A 21,446-nucleotide genomic window follows, 5' to 3' on the forward strand; every position below is an offset into this window, starting at 1 on the left:
AGTACTGTAATCTCGAGAGTTAGCACGTTAAAAATCTGTAGTATAGCAGAAAGCAGGGCAAATTGATATTGAATTGATAATTTATGATAGGTTACCAAAGTTTTATTTGGATTCGATAATACATAAACACGTTACTACTTGTTCCGACCACAAAGTCGTAAAAGTATATTTTAGTTAATTTTTGTAGCGGTTCAGAAATTCGTAAGGACAAAGATGGTCAATCTTTGAAGGATAAACCCAAAATTGATTGACACATTTAGTAGATGAAGAGCCATAAACTTACACATTAAATGTAAATAAACGTACAAGTAGTATAAGGTTAATTTTATTTCTTTGTCATGGTTCTAACTTCCTGACAAGACAATCACTCATATTTTTATAGTTATGCAGATTATGGTTTAGGCCGGCTGTATATAAACCTCCAGACCGGCCGAATAGAACAGTACCTATTTTCCTCATCCACTAAGGTAAGTTGCTTAGAATAACCTAGTCTCGAGATTTCTCTCGAGATTTCATAAAGCATTTTAGGGCACTGAAACACTCTCTTGTTACATGTTCAATTAATGCCTGCATTCGGTCGACTGCATTGTTTTCTCTAAATTCTTAATATTATCAAATACTTTGATACTTTTGAAATTAAACATTGTGAAAAAAAACTTCACATTTAGTGTAGCGAGTTTGCGTAGCTTAAATAAAATGTCTGTTTCTATAATAAATACTGAATAATTCAACTTAATAGTAATCATATTTCCTCAACATTTTTTTACTACAAAACTCAATTTTCACTTCTTTTGTTGATTTTCGCAACTGTTTCAATACGTTTGCTGAACATTTGTATATTTATGATATATAGATCATTGTTCTATACAATGGTCTAGAAAGCAGTACCATACATAAAGCTGATTTAATAAATATAATCATTATAACTTAATCAAAGAATGTTTTGGCTTAATTTACATGAGGGATCATCGATCATTAAGTTTAGTCTTTGGTATTAAAGTTTAAAGAATTCTGCATTGTTTTAAAATTCAAAGAATAGTCTGAATATGGACTACTCTACCGTTCTCATATCTTCTTTTATGCATATTCGTCTAAAAATTAAAATTCGTGTATGCATTTAGTCTTTGCTGTTCACCGTGATATTTATATAAGTGATAACAAAAAACCCTTTGTTTAATTGTTTTGACATTCACTTCTTTTGAACTCTGGTGGATAGGTGTCTCATTGGCTCCCTAATTCTATATTTAATACATATGACTACATTTTAACCTACTGATTGGTTAAGTGATTGATAGGTTGGTGTCTATTAGCAGGAAACTGCTAGTATTGCAGTGTACTTGTTCATTTTAAAAGTAACACGATTGGTTGTAATTGGTCCAAGATTGTAAGCATATTCGTATGTTTGCAAAACAAATGATATATCCTATGTTTAATTCCTTTTGCTTTTAATACATTTGAAACATATGCAAAAATGATATTCTGATTTAAACTTGTTATTTTGTTTCTTCAGACAACATGTTGAAGTTAGTAGTATTAGCCGTCTGTGTAGCAGCAGCCTGTGCCTATGGCTATGGTGGTGGTTACGGCGGTGGATATGGTAAAGGAGGATGGGGAGGTGGCCGAGGAGGCGGTGGATTCGGAGGTGGTGGATTCGGAGGTGGTGGCTACGGAGGTGGATACGGAGGTGGATACGGTAAAGGAGGTGGTGGATATGGAGGCCTAGGAGGATATGGAGGAGGATACGGTGGTGGATACGGAGGTGGATACGGAGGAGGATACGGAGGTGGATACGGCAAAGGAGGTGGTGGATATGGAGGTGGATATGGAGGCCTAGGTGGATTTGGAGGAGGATTCGGTGGTGGATACGGAGGTGGATATGGAGGTGGATACGGTAAAGGAGGTGGATATGGAGGATATGGAGGTGGAAAAGGCGGATACGGAGGCGGATATGGAGGTCTAGGTGGATGGGGAGGAGGATTAGGAGGTGGATTCGGAGGCGGATATGGAGGTGGATACGGAGGCGGATACGGAGGTGGATACGGTAAAGGCGGAGGATATGGTGGATATGGTGGATACGGAGGTGGATTAGGAGGTGGATTCGGAGGCGGATTCGGTGGTGGATTCGGCAAAGGAGGTGGATACGGAAAAGGTTACAGCAAGGTAGGCTACGAAATATAATTAAGTTTTTGCTTTAGTATGAATGTGAAAATGTCAGCTTAAGTTAATTCCTAATTTAATAAGTTTAAAGATGCAAAATTAGATAAACGTTATTCATTTTCTTTCAACTTTTTGCCTCAAACGTATGATTTTTTTAAGCTGATTAAATTCCAAATTGCCTACATTTGTAAGGTATACACATTGTTATAAATATGGATCAGATACACAATCTTTACAAAATAAAATCATGCTTGTACTTAAATGTGGCTAATGTCGGTTGAAGCAAATACTATTCTATGAAAGTAAAGGTCAACACATTGTCTAAAATGTGATGCTCTTGTACATCATAATGATATCATTTGTTTTATATTCTGCCACCAAAGGTTTATTATTATCATATGTGAAGCTAATCTCATTATATTGACCCTTCGTTAACCAACTTCTTCAGTTCTATGTATATTCATTATTCTTTTGTTTTATTTTGTAGGCCTATTAAACTGTCACGTGACAAAGAATGGACTGGCTATCCGGCTACAAAGTGATCTGTCCCACACAAACATTCGTCTGTTGAAACCCTTTATGTTTTTTTATTGGTTCATTAAATTATGATTGAATTTGTAATAACTGTTTGCATTTATTTGCTATTTTAGCATTATATCTTTAGCTGGTCTTATCATTTTTGACCATGGAGATATTTGGTTAATGCCCTCCTTTTCTAGGTGCTTTAATTTCATTCAAATATTTTATCTTCGTAACTTATATGTTCCATAAACAGATACGGATAAAAGCGATTGAATACATAGTAAATAAAAAGATGTGGTATGAATGCCAATGAAAAACTCTCAGTCACTTAAGTCACAATTTGTCCCAAATTTAAACCATGATAGTTCAAAGTACAGTTATCAACATTCATTTAGTTTATAGAAAGTTGTATTATTTACGTGCAGTGCAAATACAGAGTACGTTGACCTATAGGAGGTTTATCGTTATATTGGGTTGCTGTCTAATTGATATAATCCCTGTCTTCCCATATGACGAGTATCGATACGGAAAAATAAAGCATTGTCTCAGATTCAAACTTGTTTTGCAAGGTTAAGAAACTAATGAAATGACATTAGGTATACTTCAATTATGTAGAATAGTCAAGTTGAAAGAAACGTCCAACCCTTCTATCCTCCTGAATACCTGTGATCTTTTAAACTTAGCCGTCTGAGTCTCTTGGAAAGGTAAAGGAAAAAAAAATATTTTATCCGACAATATACGGCATCATAACAGACTTATTCGGTGGTTGTCGTTTGTTGCTGTGTTACATATTTCTATTTCGTTCATTATGCCGTTAGTGTTCTCGTTTGAATTGTAAATACAATTGTCATTTCGGGGCCTTCTACAGCTGACTATGCAATATGTGATTTGCTCCTTGTTGAAGGCCATACGATGACCTATAGTTGTTAATTTCTGTGTCATTTGGTCTGTTGTGAAGAGTTGTCTCATTGGCAATCGTACCACATCTTTTTTTATATTATATCTGGGAACAGTATATCTAACATATATATGTTCCTGATTATATTGATAAAAAAAAACAGAAGCGAACTATACCAAAGGCACATTCAAACTCATAAGTCGAAAACAAACTGACAATAGCATGACAGAAACGAAAAACGATTTAAAGACAAACAATATACAAAACACTTTTATCATAATGTTGAAGAAGCAATATGGCTACATAATTTTGTGATATACTTAGTAATAGTTTTCATAAGATTTGATAAAGATATCTGCCCTAGATTGAATTTGTTATAACAAAGGCATGTGTAATTTCATGTGTTAGCCGGCTCCTTAACAAAAATGTGTACTAGTTCAGTGATAATGGACGTCATACTAAACTCCAAATACATATAAATGAACGAAAAATAAAAAAATCATACAAGAGTAAAAAGGCCAGAGGCTTCTGACTTAGGACAGGTGCAAAAATGCGGGGTTAAACATGTAAATTCTAAAGGGTATAACTATGTGTATATAAATGTGAACTGCAAGAATTTTTTGTACTATCAAAAACCAAAAAAAATTCATGAATTTTCTTTTTAATAATTTGTCAAAATGTAGTTTGTATTATGCTTTTCAAAACTATAATAAAAGGCCATCGGGCTTACTTTCTCGCTTAAGTGGTTGTGTGCAAAATTGTCAGATTTCTGTGTGCTACTCCGAAAAGGTACCTACAACATAGAATTTAAAGATAGAATATGAGAAGACGCTAGCTGTAATAATATGCTATCAGATAGGAAAAAAAGAATCTGGGATCATCTGACTAATAATACGGAAAGTTTAACGCATAAGTAACATTCATCTCTAGAAATTTGCACATTTTATTAAAGATCTAGACGGTTGTTATCTACTTTTTCAAAATCAAAGATGGAGATAGACACCCTTGTCAACTTGATACCGACCGTGCGAGGGTTTTCTTGCCAGTCAATGTCGTTTAAAACTTCCATCGTCGTCACTTTGTCAAGTTGATTAAAAACAAAAACTGTGATGACCGCACGATAACGAGGGCAGTTCGATCATACATAAAATTGAAACAGATCGAAACTGGAACTAAAGTCTAGGAGTTTTATTGTCAGCACATTTAGAATCATATTCAAAACAGTGTGGTCCTGGCCATTGATTGACGACCTAAATTATTCCATTGACTGGGACAGATTAGGTGAACGTTTGTCACTGCTCACCATGTACTTGTTAAAGACACTGAATCTGTGGGGTCACCAAAGGTTCTCAACACCTAAATAAAGCAATTCGAAAAACGAATCCGGAATAATACGATGTGTTGATTTATATTAATAATATAAATCAAAACATAAAGGTTATTCCTGAATAATTTTTCAAATTATTTTATTATTAAAGGCGTTAAGAACCTTTGGTGACCCCACAGTTTAAATTCTATAATAAGTACATAGTGAGCAATGGTCGTTACAGACAAACGTTCACCTAATCTGTCCCAGTCAATGGGATAATTTAGGTCGTCAATCAATGGCCAGGACCACACTGTTTTGAATATGATTCTATCAATGTTTTCGTCTTTTCACATTGCTTCTTTAAGCGCTGGTTTATGTCATGGATTTTAAAAAAATAGATTAATGTGATTCAATTACATTTTCTTTTGTATGTTTTAATTTCTAAATATTACTGGAACAATAAAATCTCTTTTAAATACAAATGAAAAAGAATGTAACCATGAAAGAATATTAATTGATTTTTCTGTTGAACATACATAGGATTCACTTTTGTAGGTTTTAATTTTCTAAATAGCGATGGCATAATACAATGTGCTTTAGGTTTATTTGAAGAAAAAAAATATAAACCGTGAAAGAAAATTAGGGCGTATTGCATTTCCGCTAACTTTTAACTCCGCTAATTCCCAATACTACGTTTCCGCAATTTGTATTTATTACTTTTCCGGAAATTTTTCAGGTAAAATATAAATATTTAAAATATATTATTAGATAAATTATTTATTTTATCTTTTCAATAAAGAAAATGATCTGATCTTATATATCTACAATTTACTAGATATAGCTAGTTGACTCGGGTAATGATTAGTTAAACTTCATTGAGAAATACAATTCCTTGGTTTGGCTTACTTGCCAACATGATTAAAGAATGCTTTGTTGAATTAACAGCCGATGCTCCATCTGATGATAGATGCATGAAGTCTGCCGATTATATATTGGAATTTGATATAGATGGCAATTCGAGATTTCCACCAACCATTTGGGCATCACCTCCTGACCCCGAGTAAAGAGAACAACGAATCGTGCCGAGTCTTTTCGTGCTTAACTGCACGAGCAGTTTTACGCTAGCCATCCTAAGATATTTGTCTTTGTCGGTGTGTTATTGAAACTACAGACAACATATTACATACAGATGAGAACTCTAACTGTAAAAGCACCCGTTTGGAAACATGAAATGGAGAAGATGGACTTCCTTCTTAAACAAGTTTGTTCCTATGCATGTTGCATTTGTGTTTGTTTTAGTTGCACTTCAGTGTTTATGTTGTTCCATTTTCCTTTTATAGTTAATGTGTTTCCCTCTGTTTCAGTTTGTAACCCGGATTTGTTTTCTCTCAATCGATTTATGACCTTTGAACAGCGGTATACTACTGAACATAGCCTTTATTTGTAAAGAAATTCAGCTAACAAGGTCAAGGATTTAGAGGACATGATGAGCCTGACTTCGACTTGTAAAAGGTTAAATAAATGTGTCAATGGATGGTTAGGTTTCCATGACTTACAACTTAATAGGTCTGGTATGGTTACAAAATAACTTGGGTAATGAAACTAGCAAATAATTTGTTATGTGGGTAATGTTTTTGAGAGATAAGTTCCTCTGAGCTGAACGACCTGCTTTATATCACATGTTTTTAAAACTGACACATCACAAAGATGCACAACGTCTCTATAAAACATATTTTATGGAGTTTTTGTTGTCAACATTGTTCATATAATGTTCTTGACATTTCATATTGCTTCTGCTAGCGTTCATTTGTCTTATATATATTGATTTTTCATTTGAAAATGAAAACAACTATTTCATCATTTATACATTATGTGTCTGTTTATTACACAGCAGCCAATCTCGTGTAGTCTTCATCTATTACCCGTGTCATCTAGGGCGACATGACATGGACGGTTATCACTAATTGGAAACAATATATTTTTGATCGTTCAATTTCATTTTCTTATCTTTTTTCATTTTGGAGGAAGACACCTTAACATTCTTTGAGAAATCCGATTCGATTGTATTTAGCACTGAAATACACTGGAAGATTGGAAAACTTTTATCTTGTATTGCATGAATAATTAAACTATTAATATCGTCCAGGACAGAGAGATTAAACACTTTTTTGAAAAAAGGACCAAAATATTGTCCTCCTTCAAAAAAAGATTGGAAAGAGTGTCGTAAGTCACCAAAGATGCTCTTTCCTCATTTTGTAAAAAGTGTTGTAAACGGGAAAAATCTGATAAAAAATCTCTTGATTCTTATTTAAATAAATGTATGAATGTGGTAGATAATAGAACATCACATTTTAAAAATAATTTGGAAGTAAATAATACAGTACATAATACTCCTATTTCTAGAATAAGAACAAAACTTCAAGAACTTTCAAAGCGGTTTGTGTTTGTGCCGGCCGACATGCAGCCAACAATGTGGTGGCGGTGGTATGCCGTAAATAGGTCCGTATGTATTGGTTATCTAATCTACACATAAACTTATTTAAATGTCGTTTCATCTCGGCCTCTAGTAAGTGTTCTACAGCTAATCTCTCAGTGCTTTTAACAAGTTGATTAACTACTATTAAAGAGCTTATCGTAAACTATGGTAATAATATATATGCATAGTTGAATAAACTTTTTGGAGTGTAAAACATTCTTTGGATGTTTAAGATAAATTACGTGTTTTTGAAGGTCCTTTTGATTCTGTTGACAGTTTTGATTTTACTACTCTTTACACTACACTTCCACGTTATCTGATCAAACCAAAGTTTTCCTATTTAATAAATGGTCGTTTGTTAAATCTGAATGCAAATATATTTGCTGCAGCTCATTTAAAGCATTATTCCCTAAAAAGTAAATATGCTTAGATATACTTACTGGAGGTGTAATGAGATGATGGAAGATTTTAATTTTCTCCTTGATAAAATTTATGCACTTTTCGGCAACACAGTTTATCGACAGGTTGTAGGTATCCCTATGGGCACTAATTGCGCCCCTATAATTAAGTACTGTTAAGAATCACAGTTTATGACTAAACTCAGTAAAGACCCGTCGAAATTGCATTTAATTGATAAATTCAACAACACTTATCTTGATGATATTTTTTCGTTAAATAATCTAGAATTTTCTCTATATGCTGCTGAAATTTACACCAAGGAACTTACTTTAAATTGATCAACTTTAAACGGGAATAACTGTCATTTCTAGATTTAGATATATTGGTTTTAAATGGGAAACTCCACACTAAAATTTACGACAATAGGGACGATTTTTCTTTCACTATTGCTAATTTTCCATTTTTAGATGGTGATGTTCCGTTTGCACTATCTTATGGTGTTTATATTTCACAGCTCGTTCGCTTTGCCCGTGTATTTTGCAACGGTTTTGATTTTAACGAACGTAATATATTACTGGTAAATTATTAAACCAAGACTATTGTTACCATAAATTACTTAAAACCATTACTAAATTTTTCAATAGATATAAAGATTTGGTTTTGAAGTTTGATTGTACTTGTAGAAAACTTATTTCAAACGGGATAGCACATCCTCATTTTTACGGAAATATTGTTAACCTTGCCCGGAAATTTAAAAATGATCCTGGTAAACGTGTCGCTCTTTTAAATAAACTTATTCTAAAAGGTTATCAACAACACTGTAATAAGATCGTTGCATATTGTTTTTATTGGTAAAAATATTGACTTTGTTATCAATACATTAAAAATGAACTAAATATTACTAGTAAGTTATATACATATACACATTCAAAGATCTACAATCTGTCGATACCTGCATCTTGCCATTGCACAAGGTCGTGAATTTCTCTCTGGCTATTTATGACATCTTTAAACTTAATTCATTGGATGTTGGATGAGTACGGATTGATGATTTAGTCTTAGATGCATGATTTTGTAATTAGTTGTTAGTGGCTTTGAACAAGCTATCAGTTATCTGCGAGTACTCTCAGATCTGTTTCTAGTGTCTTTTTGCTGTTTGGATGTACAAGTACCGGGCCACATACACTTGTACTTTAAACCATTTTCAACTGATACTGTTACATCACTGTCCCAGGTTAGGGGAGGGTTGGGATCCCGCTAACATGTTTAACCCCGCCACATTAGGTATGTGTGTGCCTGTTCCAAGTCAGGAGTCTGTAATTCAGTGGTTGTCGTTGTTTATGTGCTACATATTTGTTCATTTTTTTTTATATAGAAATAGGCCGTTAGTTTTCTCGTTTGAATTGTTTTACATTGTCATTTCGGAGTCTTATATAGCTGACTATGCGGTATGGGATTTTTTAATTGTTGAAAGCCGTTCGGTGACCTATAGTTGTTAATTTCTGTGCCATTTTGGTCTCTTGTGGAGAGTTGTCTCATTGGCAATCATTTCACTTTTTCTTTTTTACATTAAAAAGTAATATAACAAAAATACCGAACTCGAAGGATAATTCAAAATGAAAAGTTCTATATCAAATAGCAAAATGAAAAGTTCTATATCAAATAGCAAAATGAAAAGTTCTATATCAAATGGCAAAATCAAAAGCTAAAACACACATAATGAATGGAAACCTTGGTACAACCCATTTCCCTATGTAGAAAAGGGCGAATTAAACCTGGTTATATATTTAGCTAAACATTTTATTCCCTTATTTAACTTTAATAGAAAGTGAATTTCAAATTTCCAATCATGACCATTCTATTTCAATATTTTAACCTTCTAAGTAACAGCATCTGCATATGAATAATTTATGTCCAATTTGATTATTGGATATTGAAGAGCTTGTTTGTTCCTATCATGGTTTTCTAATAGAGGGTTGATGCCTACATGGATTCTACTAAACAGCAGGTGAGAAAGGGCAAAATAAAAGCCAGCTCTTCAATATTATCTGTTTGATTGCAATACCAGGATTCCAATTGACGACTTTTATCATTATCACCAAAGCAATTTATAGGTGAATCATTACACTTGCAATGTGTAACACAACGGGTGCAACTAATAAAGCAGGAATTGCTTACCCTCCCGGAGCACCTGAATTCGTTCCCTCGTTATATTTCAAGATCTTTTAAGTCTTTTTTGTAGCTTTTTTTTTTATAGTTTTTATGCTTGTAATTTCTGTTTATTCTAAATTTTATTTCACAATCTCAGAATTGTATTTATAGGACACTTTTCTTACCACTTTTATGAGATCGCTAAGCATTTCAAGTAATAAACACTTGAAGTTCATCGTTAATTTCCTCGACTTGACCTTTACAGGATAGGTTTTCGCCTTTGCTTCTCGCTGATTACAAATTATTGCCTGTGCTGGAATATTGATATCAAACAGCGGGCATTGTAATTCATTGAAAATCAAATTACTTTTATTGAATTAAAAATGTTGAATTACACATAAGTTTTTATTAAGGTAATAATACATTTAATAACATTGTTATCTAACAAAGAGTATTTGATTACACGCAGTTTATGAGAAATATTTGATTAAAAAAATAAATAAACCCTATGGAAGTACAAAAACATCTCCATTTAGATAAATGTTACGATTTTCTTTCATTCGAAGTCTTGTTGAATGTAACCATTTCTTGTGAATCTGTCGAATCTTTTCTCCAAAAAATTAACGAGCTTGTAAAGGCATCTCTAAAATTTAGGTTGAACCATCCGTAAAGCACCGGGTTAGCACACGCAGACGACATGGCTATTAAAAGGCAGATTGCATAAATCAAAAGAAACTTTTTATGCAGGAACATTTCAACGTTTATATCAGCCGTTATGTTTAAAACAGTCCATGGCAGCCAAGTTATTCCGAATGTAATCGCTATAGCAGTAAGCAGAAGCATATTACGCCGGTGACGTTTCACATCGCGAAGCGCACGCTGCATCTCGTTGTCTGTTATGGGATCTTTTGTGACCCGCATGCGCAAAACGCAACAGATTTTTGAATGAATGATAGATACAATTAACAAAGGCATTAAGTATTGAACAACCGTGACAAACAGTGTATATACAATTTTCAAGTTATCAGACGGCCATACTTCCATACATATTTGGAAATCCTCTTGACTTACGGTTTCGCCATACACGATGTGAACTTCGTGGAACAGAATCATCGGAATACAACAGAAGAGTGCCAATGCCCAAATAAATATCAGCATATATAATACGGTTTTCATATGGATGTTTCTCGAAGCATGCACTATTGCCCAGTAACGGTCGAGTGCAATCGCAACAATAGTGAAAGTAGAGACGAAAATATCGATATTTTGAAGAGATGGTACAACCTTACACAAAAACAATCCAAGATGCCAGTTTTTCATGGTCAATTTTACAAGAGAGAAAGGCATACAAAAGGTACACATAATAATATCGCATACTGCTATATTCACAATGAAGATGTTTCGAGGTTTACGCAGGCTGTTATTTTTCCAAACGATGAAGCAAATGACAACATTGCTAAAAGTTCCAATGAAAATAACTGCACAATAAAATATAATAAGGTATGTTTCTGTGGTAGGATCGAACCAATGATCCTCGTTACGAAATTCCTGAAAAATCTTCTGCTTAACACTGTCGTTTATTCTGTTTTCTTTGTCCTGAAATGCATTCTTCAACATGTTTGTGCGTTGCAGAAGAGACATAAATCCAACCTATAATGATACAAATCAGGTTAAAAGTGATCATATAAATAATGTTTGATGAAGATATGTCTACCTTTTTCAAGGTCTTCATTCTAAAAAAAACTATGATGTACAAATCATGAAATACCTCGTTTCGGGTTTTGTTAATTCAGGCAAAAACTGTATGCGGTGTTCTGAATTCTAAATTCTAATGTGCTGTTTTTTGTAAAATGGTTGCACTCGTGCTACTAAATGATTTATTTTAACAACATGTTGTATGTTACGTTTATTACGTATGTTGCATTTATCATCAAGGATACGAAAACAAATACCTCATAATGTCCGAAGTCATATATCGTCAAATGATATGCAGACAAAGAAAGTCATTAAGTAAATTCAAGCGAACCTTATTTTGCTATGAACATTTATTGCAAATGTATCGTTAGTGCATGTACAAAAATTGAGACCACTGTTCTTAAAATGGTTTTTGAAAAGTATTTTCCTTATATTTTCTAAAATCAACACACATAATTTAATGGTATATAAAGTCATATGAAACGAGTGACTGGTGAAAAATAATGTTTATCCAATTCTTGAACCAATGCATGAACATATCATAAAATTAGTCCTCTCTGCACGATATTATCATTTTTTACGCAAATATAATCTTCATTTATGTTTTCTCTTTGTCTGTTATGATTTAACAAATATGGTAGCTCATTAAATGCCGTGTTTGACTCCGACGTTTACCGATTGTCACCTTAAAGTAAACTATCAACAAAAAGCATGGATATTGAGCATGTGTTTGACATGCACAATCAGATAATAGTTTATTTCAGTGAATGATCCATTTGCGTATTGTAGTTACCGGATTTTTACGAGAGGGTTCGCGCTAAGGTCACTTTGCATACGGAAAATATTTCGGCGAATGGCTTCCTGGAAGCAAGCAATTAAAAACAAAACTTCTTTTATTATTTGTGAACAAATTAAAGAATTTTCCTCAGAAAAAGTATATGTACATACGTTTAATAATGAAAACTATCCATTTTGTTATAAAAAAAACCATTTGCATCATTACTTTTTAATTTGAGGTTTCAAATGACTTTAACACAAATGCAATTCTTTAAATTGAAAGTTCCCGGGTAAAAGGAGTGCCCGAAAACACTGATTTCGAAAATAGATTGTACCATGCTAAAACCATTTCAGGCCTTCTGCTAGTGGTCGGGTTTTTGTATCTTTGACACATTCCCAATTCCCATTCTCAATTTTAAAGAAATATGTAAAATACTTGAAAAATGATGCATCAAAAGAGATTTAGTTTTTGTATGTACATATTTTTCCGAATTTTTAGACAATATGAATCAAACATTTTATGTGTATTTAAAAATAACATAGTTTAACAGATAACATTGTGGCCAGGTTTTAAAAAAAGACCTTCAGTATGACTACCAACGTTAACAAACGTAAGGTCAGACTATCCACTTCCCTCCAGTAATAACATCAAATTGTGTTATTTTATAGTTCTTAAGAGTGTTACTCTTAATGTCGGTATTCTCAGTTTCCATTCTTTAATTCCCCAAGGGTGACTGGGGTATAGAAATATGGTCACTTGGTCTTCTCCCGACCGGTAGTAAAACGCTGGCCAAAGTGGGGCGTCCGTTTGGCTGTGCGGGATGTATCAAGTTCGCAGTCACGTCCGGTCAGAAGGGGGACGTTAAATCCGATGCCTCGTGTAAAGAGAGTGCCACGCTCTTTGCACGTTAAGAACCCTTGCAACAACTCTTTGAGGGGTCCGTAGGTGGCCTGTTGTAAGGCAAAATGTCTGTCCTTATCCAATGTACCCTCCTTTTCTGGTGGCAGTCCAAATTTCTCCGAACATCATCCCAGATGGCCTCTTTTGTATCAACCTACCTATTGTATTTATTGTGAACTTGTTCTCGTCCTGAATATGCATGAAATATTTGCCACTGGACGTTAAGCAACCAACAATCAATCAATCAATCCATTCTTTAAAGTATGTAACATTGTTTTTATTTTTATTTTGAAAGAGTAAGGTTTAATCCTTCAGATCTTTACGAGAAAGCAAGAAACAATATGAATTTAAGCCTGAGACAATAAGCCTTTTGACAATGAATCACACACCCGTTTAAATGTCTGTTGAAAGCTCAGAGGTTGAAAGCTAATTATCACGATTCTTCGTCTTTTCTTTAGCCTGGGTTATAAGATTTAATCCTGCTAACAGTAGCCATGTGCATGAAGTATGATAGATTAACATTTATTTTATAGAATTATCAGCCTGTGAATATATATGGCTGTATACCACTTATATAGATATACGTGATGGTTGAACAGACACGATTGATGGTGTGTATGTAGTTCTAGATAGTCAATACTTTCTGTTTCAAAACAAAGGTTTAATGATCGCCAAGAAGACAAGGTGAAAAATTACAGGTCATCGGTCAGTCGTTAACCATCAGCAAAGGCCATCAGTTTAAAAAGCTAGTAACAGCCAGACATATTTACATTTTTTTTTCTTCAAAATATTCAAAAATTAAAAAAATAACTGAAGACAAATTGATATTCTGTGAAAGTATTTAACTAAATTACTACAGCAGGTGTTAAAAAGTAAGATGTTTTCACTGTAAATATGTCATTGCATTTTGCCTGGTTTCACGACCGAATGAGGCTATGGCTTATTCTCTGATGAAATTATAACAACTTACCAAAGAACATGATGTAGTCCAAGAAAGCACAACGAGAACAACTACAGGCAAACATTGTGTACCTATCGAAGCAAGTTATTTCACTCTTAATTAATGATGGAGTTAACGATGTTGATAGAATTTTTTCTTTTCGTATATCTTCTTACGGCCATGGTATTGTCTCTGTTCTTTATACATGAAGTTATGGTTTTGATTGCATTCTTGAGCGAATGTTATTCATGTGTTTATGAATAACGTTCCTTGGGAACTCTCTGTGTTATATGTGTGGAAAACCAAATATGTAAGATAAAGGCAACAGTAGTATACCGCTGTTCTAAAGTCATAAATCGATTAAGAGAAAACAATCTGGGTCATAAACTAAAATTGAGGTAAACACCTCAACTATAGGAGGAAAATAACGAAACAACAGAAAGACTGAAGGGCGACAAAAAACCAAATCGACAATGCAACACAAACAGAAACGAACTTAAGATAGCAACTGCCATTTTCATGACTTGGTACAGGACATTTTAAGAAAAATATTGTAGTTTGAACCTAGTTTTGTTGCTAACCAAACCACGCACTATACTGGCAATGTAAGTTATAGATTAAAATGACAACATTGCATTACAGTACAAAGAAATGCAAGAACATTCAAGAGAGAGAAATACACAAATAAACAGTACACTTAAGATCATAAACAATAATACATAGATAAAAGTATTCTCAAATGGCAGTCGAGATGAAACAATACGAGCATAAAGTCAAGTGATTTAGAGGCACTCTCAACTGTGTGTCATTACTGTATCGAATTCAATTCTTGTCTTTCATTTTTGCTAATGTGCTTTGCCATTTTGTGTTTCTTTGTTTACATGTTTGGTTTCTTTTTATTATTGAAGATTATAACACAACGTTGACTGTAGTATCCTTATTTTGGGCATTTTTACCTATTATTTCAGTTTGTTTTGTTTACACATCGTTGTCGTTTTATTGGAATTTTATGCGAATGTCATACAAGTGAGAGATTTTGCTAGCTATAAAGCTAGTTTTAATCCACAATTTTCTACATAAGAAAATGTCTGTGCGAAGTCAGAAATATGGTTATTCGTTCGTTTGATATGTTTTGGCTGTTGATTTTGCCATTTGATTAGGGACTTTTCGCTGATTAGGGACTTTTCGCTGATTTGGAACTTTTCGCTTTGAACACCTTGAAGATCGGTATTTTTGTTATTTGACTTTTTCAAGGAAAGAAAAAAATTATCTTTACATAAACAATGCGATTTCTGCAGTCGTATATTACACATCTGTTCATTTCATTGATGCTGTAGTTCAATTTAAATTACAATTAAGTTCCAATTCCTTATTCCAATGCATAAGTAATGTCTAGGGATGAGTTAAAATCTAATTCAAAGTAGTAAACTCATCGTTGTTGTGCTAGATTGTTAATGACATTAATGAATACCTCGTTAAGGGTCTTCAATTTACGGTTTCAGCATTGTAAATTTGGAAAAGATTAAATATATGGTGTATTATACATTGTAAACTAGATACTAGGCATTACATTGCCACTCGTTCCTAATGAAACATGAAATTTTTTAGGGTCTCCTAAACATTCGTGCATTATTTCTGCTTTATTGTTGCACAACCGGAGAACATTGAATGTTGTTCAATCAGAATCAGGAAATACATCTTGTTATGTTATTTTTTTAGCTGGTATAAAATAATTATTTTCTATAAACGAAAATTTTAAACTGCAACTGTTTGTTCAGAATGATTGCAGAGAATATAAAAGTGTGATTTCACATATGATGCAAAATAGTGATCTTTTGATTTGCACGTACCAAATACGATGTCTTACACCAATCACCATTCCTTTAAATATTATTCGTTATCAATCTGACTAAAAGACATATTATGTATTGATACTTTGTGTACAACGTTGCGCAGTCTAAACACATGACTTGTACTTTAAATAGATTGTTAACATGTTAATAAAATTGTTAACATGTTGTCTGTCAACATTTCATATTTTCATTGTGTATAAAAAAAAACTATTCGGGCAATTTGTGCTATACATTTTTAAAAGGAGTAAATTCTTAAGAAATGGCTCAAACGATGGACATCAAAGACAATGTGATATTGTGACCGTCTGAAACAGCAGCGGAAATTTTATAAAACTTTAATTCTAATGCAATGGATGTAACATTTTTTTTCATTGGCTAACAGTTGACGTCAAATCCACAACTGACCAGGCGTAACTAAGGAGAGACCCGCCATTTTGAATTGATGAATCAACAAATGTTCGATTACTACCATATAATCAAAAATAAAACAACACCTACCTCGAATTTGACGTTTTAATGTAATTTTATCCAAATTTGAAGCGTACAGGTAACGAAATAACCTCCAGTTTGTAAGTTTTCGTTTGTATGACGTCACGTTTAGCCATGATGTCTTTGTGCCAAAATTATTCATGAAGTTTCGCGGAATTTTTTTTATTTGACAAATTTAGACATTTTTTCAAGTTTTATCGTATTTTTTTCTTTTTGTAATGCATTAGAATCGGAATAACAGTACTGTAGTTGAAGAGTTGCCACCGTCAATTTTGATTTGACGGTCGCAAATCTCCGTTTTACTGTCTCCGCTCCGCGTCGCCAGTAAAACTGCATTTGCGACCGTCAAATCTACAATTGACGGTGGCAACTCTTCAACTACAGTACTGTTATTCCTAAAATATAAGGTTGTTAAACCTATTGTCTTTTATCAATGAAATTAAAAAAATGGTTTTCTTTAAATGTTTTATGGAACTACATATAAATTCATTATCTCTGTGTGTCCCTACTTTGATAAAACAAGCGGAGATATAGTGAATATTGATTTTAGCAGCGATAAGAAATTTCAAATCAAATTTTCATAGCTTCGTAATTCTGATCAGAATGTAATGAATATACGTTAGATCAGATGACTAATGGCTTAATATTTCCTACTACCAAATGAATAGGATTATTTAAAATATTTTCCATTTCGCAGATAAAATTATCCATCGTCTCATGAAATCTGTATGGTGCACTAAGACAAAAAAAATCCTATTTTTTATTATTTGTAAGTTTTTATTGTCTCTTGATATCTGTCTGTTTTGACAGTCATCAATGTCGATAGTATGTTATAAAAAATCTAATGTTAAGCAATCTTTAACACACAAATGTGCACAAACCGAGTTCAAAATACTAAAAGTAATCAGTTATCCATTATATTACAAATTTAGCCAGATGAAATCTTTAATATTCTAGATTTTAGAATATTTGAACATATCTACTTTATCTTTAGGTTTGTATTTTTTAATTCAGAAACCATTAAAGTGGAATGATGTTCAAGAGCAACTGCGAAAAGAGAATCTAATGCATCCTGGGTAATATTTTCCAAAGTGTGCACCAACACGACCTGATTGGTTAAAAGTGTCATGAACAATGGAAATTTAACCAATGAAGTGACATTATTTTCCATTTTGGGGTACGAACAATGAAATTAACCATGATACTTTAGATTCTGAAACGGCCAATTGGTAAAAATATAGATTATGCTAATATAATACTTCTGATGAAATTGATATGTTTGATATTGTCCATTCCAATACATAAGACCACTTGTCTAACTAGGTTACATAAAGTATAGCTTTTGTTGGTCAAGTGAGGATATACAAATAAGAAGATGCCGTATAATTTCAAATGAAATAAATATCAACTTGTTTTAATATCTACTGGCATTCAGTTATAACCAACTCATTTACCGTATAGTGGTCTATAGAAGAATCTGGCATGACAAAACGTTATACAATTTTAAATAAGAAAAAAATCAACTGACTAAATTACGTACAAGGCAGTAAACGAAATCTGTTTTTATTACATACAGCAACCAGTAAAGGGGTTTATCGAATTTTCAGTCGGTTGTTTCTAAGTTTAAAGAAATAAATGTATGATGATATATAGTTGAAATACCTTGCAGATCATAGTTTTCTTAACTTTAAAAGTTAAATGATGTGATATTTTTGCAATCATGTATTTTTCAAAACTGTTATTCCTTATTTTCCTAAGAGTTTATAAAAAGCAACTCAAATTGATTCACGTTAAATTGATGTCTTGCGTGTTCAGAAGAATATAACATTACAAACAAATGGACACTATTCATTGAAAGGTGTTATAATTAATACAATTTGATACAAATCTCCTCTTCTTGGTAGGAGGGTTTCTTAATTTTTTTGTTTATTGAAATATCGACTGACCGATTTATACACTCTTGGATGAGATAAAGCCCTATGTGTGCAAAAGTTTTTTGAGGATGAAAATAAGTCTCATATATCAAAATTGATTTTGACAGAAAACCGGTAAACAAACTATCGGAATAAAAAAGTCATCTATTTGATAAACCAGTCCTCTCATTTTGTTTCATTTGTCAACAGTGACGATGGTTACTTAAACACGTAGTTACTTGATTCGTATCATATGTGATCATATGTATCATGATAATGTATTTGATGTTTGAAAAACAACCATGTAAAAGATACCAGGCTTATAACATTGTACGCCAGACGAAAGTCTTGTCTACAAAAGACTCGTCAATTACGCTAAAAATAGTTTTAAAAGCCAAATGCATACGAAGTTGAAAAGCTTTGAGAACCAAATATTTGAAAAATACAGCTAAGGTATTCAAATCCTAGGGTAAAACAATCCTTAGTATTTCAAAAAATTAAAGTTTTAAAAACAGTAACTTTGGATGTAGTTTTGAAAAAAGTAAAATCATAAAAATACCGTACTCCGCGCAAAATTCAAAACCGAAAGTCCCAAATGAAATAGCAAATAGCAAAATCAAAAGCTCAAACACATCAAATGAATGGAACAACTATTATATTCATGACTTGCTACAGGCTTTTTCGTCGGAAGTGGATCATAAATGACTGACCCGTGTTAAGAAAGAGAGAGAGCAATATCTCTTCACGAACAATACACCCTTGTAGATTTCGAAAAAAAGTAGGCTAATGTCGCTAAAAGGCAGCATTCGCGGCCGCAAAAATGGAAATGGATTAATATAAGTTGCAATAACTTGTTTCTAAATCTACTAAAATAAATATGATCAAACAAAAACAGACATGATAAGTAAAAGTGTCAAAAATAGGGGAACATTGACTCATTGTATTTATATCGGTTAAATATATTTTCGTTAGTTTGAAACACGCACGACTGTAAATCCTATTTTTTGTTTTCGGCATTGAATTGTAACAAATATACTTTGACGTTGTACAATATCGTATTTTTCTTTACTGACGTTGCTGTGTGAAATGCCATATCGCTGTGAATGCCGCAAAAATGTATAAGGATTTATTTTATTTAAATCATATTGCATTGTATTGTAATGGTAACAAAAATTATATAATAGTATGAAAATGTTATTATATACATATACATACATATAAAGTTGCCCAGTCCAATATCAAAAACCAAATTTATATGATGTGTTAGTGACTTATATAAAACATGTTCAAAATAACATAGTTGAGTACAAGACCTGTTTATCTTGGATACAGTATGTATTAAAAAAAATTAAATGTGATTTCTAAATTGTATTTAATGACTTATCACTTTTGTTATTCACGATTACTTGTTTAATTTTCACCGGCTGCATTATGATGTGTTACTTTTTTTTTTATTCCTGATGTTGAGTTTTGAATTGTTACAGCATCTTCTTTTAAGCACAATTTTAAGCAAATTATCAATGCATAATTATCGAAAAAAAATATCTTAAATCGCTTACATTTTCAATTGATAAAAAATAAAAACAACACAAATGTACTTCATAACGAATGTTTAAATCAAAAATTCTGCAAATTGAATTTAAATGATATTTTTTTTTATTAAAATTAAAAATGTAAAAAGCCCTTACCTTAAAGGAACAATCAAGTAACGACACTATTTAATCAAGATCATCTAAAAAGCTTGGTATTATCCAAGTGGTGAATATTTATAGTTGATGATTCTTAAACTCCCACAGCCTAGCACTGCTGAAGATATTAACTGCTGCAGAACTCCGGATGAAGGAGGATTGGGAAAACATATCATTTAAGATTTCCTCTGTAAAGAACACTTTATCATTGAAGAACACGACCATTGATTGTTTTGCGTTGGCTTCTCAGAGAATTATACCTTTTAAGTTAAACAAATATGTAAAATCGATTAAAGTTAATGATAAATAATGATAGATAAATGTAACATATTATTATTTTAAACTCCATGATGACTGATCTCTTTACTACACTTTAGATGATGTCATCATATATTTTTTTTGCACTACTTATTATATATTAGTTATAATATTTTAATATGTTTTGATTGCTTCAAACAATGTACACCTGTCTATAACTATCGTCATTAAATGATTTCGTTATTGCTATTATTCAGCCTACTTCAAAATTATTTCAGCATCCTAATAACCATGGTATACAGCACTTAAGCTGAAAGTTTACTGCATTAAATTACAAGGTAAAAAGCACCTAGTATTAAGGTATACAACATTCATACATTCAAGATGATATTGACAAGTAAGAACGAATACAAAACAGAGACATACAATTCGTCAGAAGGAATTACAAGAGTCGAAAAACAGGATCCACAACAAACATGAGACAACAGCTAAAAATGGAGACGCTAGAGGAAACAAGACACAGCCTCCGTCTATCCTAATATAGAAGGTGGTTGGGGTCTGGTGTTGGTATCGATAATTATGTCACTCCAGCAAAGACCAATAAGAACAATCAAAGCCAACACATTTGCTAATTGTGTAACAAACAATATAATTCAACGGTACGTAATAAACAAAACAACAGAGCCCTAAGTGCTAGACAGCAATAAGCCACAAGATAAACACTAATGTTTTGGTGAAAACAATCAACTGGAACCAACTGCCATACAAGGGAGTGTACGGTGATTCTATAGTGGCTTTCAAAAGACCGCTTAACAGGAACACCACCCATAACAACGGCGATCTTCACCGCCGATAAAAAAGCCTATATAAGATTTTACATTTTCCAATGAAGATACAGATTCAACTTCGAGATATACAATACTCAACCTAAAAGTATACAGCACACGACCTCAAATTATTTGCTAAACAGCAATCAACCTAGAAGTATAAAACGTTCATCCTTAATGTATACTTTAAACA

General features: G+C 32.7%; 2 protein-coding genes across 2 annotated transcripts; one reads left to right on the forward strand and one right to left on the reverse strand.

The window, feature by feature from the left end:
* Nucleotides 1-350: 350 nt before the first annotated feature.
* Nucleotides 351-2,781, forward strand: LOC134716359 (ctenidin-1-like). The gene is made up of 3 exons (XM_063579319.1): nt 351-467; nt 1,511-2,160; nt 2,645-2,781. The coding sequence occupies exons 2-3, from the start codon at nt 1,516-1,518 to the stop codon at nt 2,651-2,653; spliced, it is 654 nt and encodes a 217-aa protein (XP_063435389.1). The 5' UTR covers nt 351-467; nt 1,511-1,515; the 3' UTR covers nt 2,654-2,781.
* A 7,644-nt stretch (nt 2,782-10,425) lies between these two features.
* On the reverse strand, nt 10,426-20,406 carry LOC134714309 (neuropeptide F receptor-like). The gene is made up of 2 exons (XM_063575544.1): nt 20,169-20,406; nt 10,426-11,562 (listed from the first exon to the last, which is right to left on the reverse strand). Exon 2 carries the CDS (start codon nt 11,551-11,553, stop codon nt 10,456-10,458), a length of 1,098 nt encoding a protein of 365 aa, XP_063431614.1. The 5' UTR covers nt 11,554-11,562; nt 20,169-20,406; the 3' UTR covers nt 10,426-10,455.
* Nucleotides 20,407-21,446: the final 1,040 nt, after the last annotated feature.

The sequence above is a fragment of the Mytilus trossulus genome, chromosome 4 (genome assembly GCF_036588685.1).
Source record: "Mytilus trossulus isolate FHL-02 chromosome 4, PNRI_Mtr1.1.1.hap1, whole genome shotgun sequence".
Taxonomy (NCBI): domain Eukaryota; kingdom Metazoa; phylum Mollusca; class Bivalvia; order Mytilida; family Mytilidae; genus Mytilus; species Mytilus trossulus.